At 35.1% G+C, this 4,833-nt stretch overlaps 1 protein-coding gene across 1 annotated transcript; it reads left to right on the forward strand.

Annotated features, from left to right (window-relative positions):
• The first annotated feature begins 1,086 nt into the window (after positions 1 to 1,086).
• Positions 1,087 to 1,500, forward strand: LOC147603241 (flowering-promoting factor 1-like protein 1). Its single transcript, XM_086796547.1, has one exon. The coding sequence runs from the start codon at positions 1,104 to 1,106 to the stop codon at positions 1,425 to 1,427; it is 324 nt and encodes a 107-aa protein (XP_086652673.1). The 5' UTR covers positions 1,087 to 1,103; the 3' UTR covers positions 1,428 to 1,500.
• The last annotated feature ends 3,333 nt before the right edge of the window (positions 1,501 to 4,833 follow it).

Here is a 4,833-nt window from a genome sequence, read left to right on the forward strand (position 1 = left end):
CTTTCTTATGTTAGATTGGAGACATGTTGTTAAGGATTATACTAGGCAATAGGACTCTCATGAGTCCATGCCTCATTCATAGGATGATAAGAACATTTTAACAATGACATCATGTACATATGATGATAAGGGCTCAAATGATGTCCTAGATAAAATCTTTGACTACACTTTCTAAGGGCATAAATAACCCAATATTTGGAATTCCCTCATTTCTCACCTTACTAATTCTCTTTTCAATCAAGGGACCTTGGCCTCTATCATACATTAGGTTCCCCCTTAATGGAAGACTACATCCTCAAACTAATCTACATAGTGGTCAAGTCCGAGTAGATGTTCATGAATATATTTTAAGGAGAAAACTTGCATGTTATTTTTCCTCTTCAATTCATCATCAAGAGATGAAGCGCATGATAAGCTATTTCTAATTTGATGAATGGTTGGGGTGGACACATGCATGAAGGTTCTTGCCAAAGCATGTGAAACTCCTTTTAAGGGGGGTTGTCATGATAGTAGGATTTGAACTCACAACTCTATTTTTGGGAGTTGTAGGCTTGCAACACTAGGCTAAGGCATTAGGGACAAAAAAAGGGGAATCTCTATCACATATAGGTTTAAGAAACGAGTAGAAATATCCTAAAAACTATATATAACATGAGCTTTGTACATAGCCCTTGAACCCACTTAATTATTTTCATACAACTTTCTGACTTAGTGATAATTATTTTCGACTTCTTGCTTGCACATTGCGGCGAAAATGACGTTATTGGAGCCTTATACCTTACCTGCTTGAGCCAAAACTCAGATTGGGAGGTTGCTCCAGCCTCCATGTAATCAAAGCACACCCTTGCATTGGCGGCTGTTTGTCATCATGTCGGATTGGAAACATGGTGTGGCCGGGGATAGAGGACGCTTTTAAGGCTTATGGGGCCGGCTCTTATTGGTAGTGACTCAAAATGTCAAAGATTTCCGGATCGTGCACAGTTGCTGTCCAGCTTCTGCTTATACAAGCCTGTACGCGTTCATTCCAAGCAGAAGAGAGGCTCTTTCTGAGTTCTAGCAGCAACCCTTCGACGTTGTGAGGCAGTTTGTCACATTAATACGATATGGCCGGAGTGTGGCACTTCGGTGGAAATGGGGTGACTACGCTGATCCCTGCTCATGCGGAGGAGGGCGGTGATGAGGGCAAGGTGCTGGTGTACCGTCCCACCGACCAGGCGGTACGCTCGTACGCGGAGCTTCAGCAGAGGCTATTGGGGCTGGGGTGGCGGAGGTACCCTTACGAGCAGCCAGGCACCATCCAGTTCGACAAGAGCCACGACTCCAACCACCTCATCACCCTCCCTCCGGACTTCCGGAGCTTCAAGCTCATGCACATGCTCGACATCGTCATGAAGAACCGTGAGCATTTCTCGGTCCGGGACCAGTGAGTGTGGGTGTCCTCCGCCTCCTCCTCCTCTTTACCTTGGTATCCAACGTAAATGCAGAGATCCTATTCTGTGAAAACACACTTTTTTTTTGTCCAATACTAATATTATTATATACCTGTTGATGTTGTTGTAAACATAGTTTTAGTAAATTTAGATATTAAAAACACATTCAGTCCTGTCCATTCACTTTAAATAATAACGTTATTGAGAACACATGATTCGTTGTACAAAGTCAAGTGTTGAGGAAAAATCGAGGTTTAGTGTTAGGTGAATGGCAAATTTTGAGAAATAACCTTCAAATTTCATATTAACAATTCACAAAAACCTACAAATTTTAAAGGATTTTAGTTATAATTTTGCTAAAAACCGTTAAAATTCAAGAAAAAACCAATAGAAAATTGAGGTTGAAGGTTTTTTTAATTGTTGGGAAAAATGTTTTCTGAGAACATTGTACATAGTAATGTAGTATCCACATTTTTAAATAACACTATCAGTACACGGAAGCTTTCTTTCAATGGACGCATTTGTCAAAGGAACATAATATAGTAAATAAGGAATCCCATGTCATCTTATATTATCTATTTGGAAAATGGACACCCACTCAAATCAAAGCACTATTTTTATCCAAGGTAGCCTCAAGGCTCCAAATCCAAGTTGTAGAGGGGCCCTAAAAAACATGTTATAAGATAGTATGCTTGATTGTGAAAATTCCCACACATATCGTTTAAGGTAGCTCATCGAAAAGATTTACGTACTCAGAGTCCCTTTCTTTGGGACTCATAATTTGCTAATCTCTCACAACTTACTAACTCTTTTCACTTCCCATCCCCATACTTCACTCCACTCTATGTATAGGATTCAAGAAAGAGGTTTACCCTACTCCTTCAAATATATTATGAGCATGCTTCCCACACTTAGTTTTTATATCAAAAGTGTTACTTTTACCATTTTTATTTCATGCATAGAAGTATGCATAATGGATAAATTTTTATATCAAAAGTGTTACTTTTATTATTTTTATTTTCATGCATAGAAGTATGCATAATGGATAAATTTTTATATCAAAAGTGTTACTTTTACCATTTTTATTTTCATGCATAGAAGTATGCATAAAGGATAAATTTTTATATCAAAAGTGTTACTTTTATCATTTTTATTTCATGCATAGAAGTATGCATAATGGATAAATTTTTATATCAAAAGTGTTACTTTTATCATATTTGAATTTCATGCATAAAGGTATGCATAAAAGTTGATTATTTTATTATAAAAGTGTGTCTTTTATTATATTGAATTTCATGCATAGAGGTATGCATAAAAGTTGATTATTTTATTATAAAAGTGTGACTTTTATCATAATTGAATTTCATGCATAGAGATATGCATAAAAGATATTCTTTTTATACTAAAAGTGTGATTTTCATCATAAATGGATTTTATGCATAAGAGAAATTCTTTTATTCTAAAAAGTGTAATTCCTACCAAATTGAATTTATGCATAAGAAGATGCATAAAAGATTGATTTTAATTTCGAAAGTGTTAGTCTCCTTAAATGGAATTTATGCATTAAAAAATGTGTAGAGAAATCTTATATCAAATATAAGAATTCTCTTAAAAAAGATATGAAATGTGATAAGATGTGATAAGAGGTGTATGAGATGTGATAAGATTTGATAAGATGCGTATGGAAAGTGATAGGATGTGATAAGAGGTGTATGAGATGTAAAAAGATGTGATAAGATGTGTATGAGATGTGATAGAATGTGTTAAGATGAGTTAGGATGTGTTAAGATGTATATGGGATGGTTTGCATTTAGCATGAATCATCATGGATATCTTTATTTTCTAAAGTTAAAACAATAAACTACGTATATGATGATCATCCTTCATTGGGGGTACAATGTGCATTGTATGCATGCTATCAATTATATGTATCTTAATCTTAGAACACACATTCATGCATTCGTCTTGTCATGATGCTAAAGGTTTAGCAAGGATTAATATTTATGGTTATGTAAGTATCCAAATAAAATAATTCATGGTCTAAAAACTTTCAAACATCCTTTGTGTTTAGCATGAATCGTCATGGATATCTTTATTTTCTAAAGTTAAAACAATAAACTACGTATATGATGATCATCCTTCATTGGGGGTGCAATGTGCATTGTATGCATGCTATCAATTATATGTATCTTAATCTTAGAACACACATTCATGCATTCGTCTTGTCGTGATGCTAAAGGTTTAGCAAGGATTAATATTTATGGTTATGTAAGTATCCAAATAAAATAATTCATGGTTTAAAAACTTTCAGTCATCCTTTGCATTTAGCATGAATCGTCATGGATATCTTTATTTTCTAAAGTTGAAACAATAAACTACGTATATGATGATCATTCTTCATTGGGGGTGCAATGTGCATTGTATGCATGCTATCAATTATATGTATCTTAATCTTAGAACACACATTCATGCATTCGTCTTGTCGTGATGCTAAAGGTTTAGCAAGGATTAATATTTATGGTTATGTAAGTATCCAAATAAAATAATTCATGGTTTAAAAACTTTCAGTCATCCTTTGCATTTAGCATGAATCGTCATGGATATCTTTTTCTAAAGTTAAAACAATAAACTACGTATATGATGATCTTTTGAGTTTGTGAACACGTTAATGAAATCCTTTCTCATTGTAAAAACTGATTGTACAAATTACCCTACATATTAGAACTATGGATGAAATTCTCCATATACGAATGCTGACAGCTTTGGTAATGTCCGAAATCAAAGTGTATGAAAGATCACACCCGATAAAGCTATAGAGACGTCAAATTGGTTTAGACAGTAGAACTGTGGGTGCAATCTCTGAGAAGGTAGACAGAATGAGCATGTCAAATCTTGGTCCTACTTAGCTTAATGGTGTTGGCACATTTTCTCCTTTCACCTCCACCACTGGTATGTTCTCATAAGCATTAAAGTGGACCACGTGCATATCTACTGCATGTGCTTTGACCGCAATATCTGGCTCACTAGGATTTAGAATTGACATGCTGATTCTGCCCATTGCCCAACTTTGGCCGTGACCTTCATATACAAACTCTAATTGCAGGCATTACCATAGTTGTTATTTCCAATGTTAGCATTCATATATGGAGAGTTTCGTCCATAGTTATGATTGCAAGCCTTATTGTTTTTGTAGTCAGACCTTGCAAGATAGTTTCGAAGTAGTTTTGTGTTATGTGATGATCTTTTGTGTTTGTCAAGATAGTTTCGAAGTAGTTTGTCTCTGCTGATGTATGTTTTGTAATACGTGAGTGACTTTGTTGTTTTTTCATTTGTGTATTCATTGTTATATGCTTGCTTGAATAGGTTATTTGAGATGGAGGACAATGTTGGATCCAGTGATACC

Source organism: Cibotium barometz, chromosome 64 (genome assembly GCF_041138505.1).
Source record: "Cibotium barometz isolate CiBa-2024 chromosome 64, ASM4113850v1, whole genome shotgun sequence".
In the NCBI taxonomy this organism is placed as follows: Eukaryota; Viridiplantae; Streptophyta; class Polypodiopsida; order Cyatheales; family Cibotiaceae; genus Cibotium; species Cibotium barometz.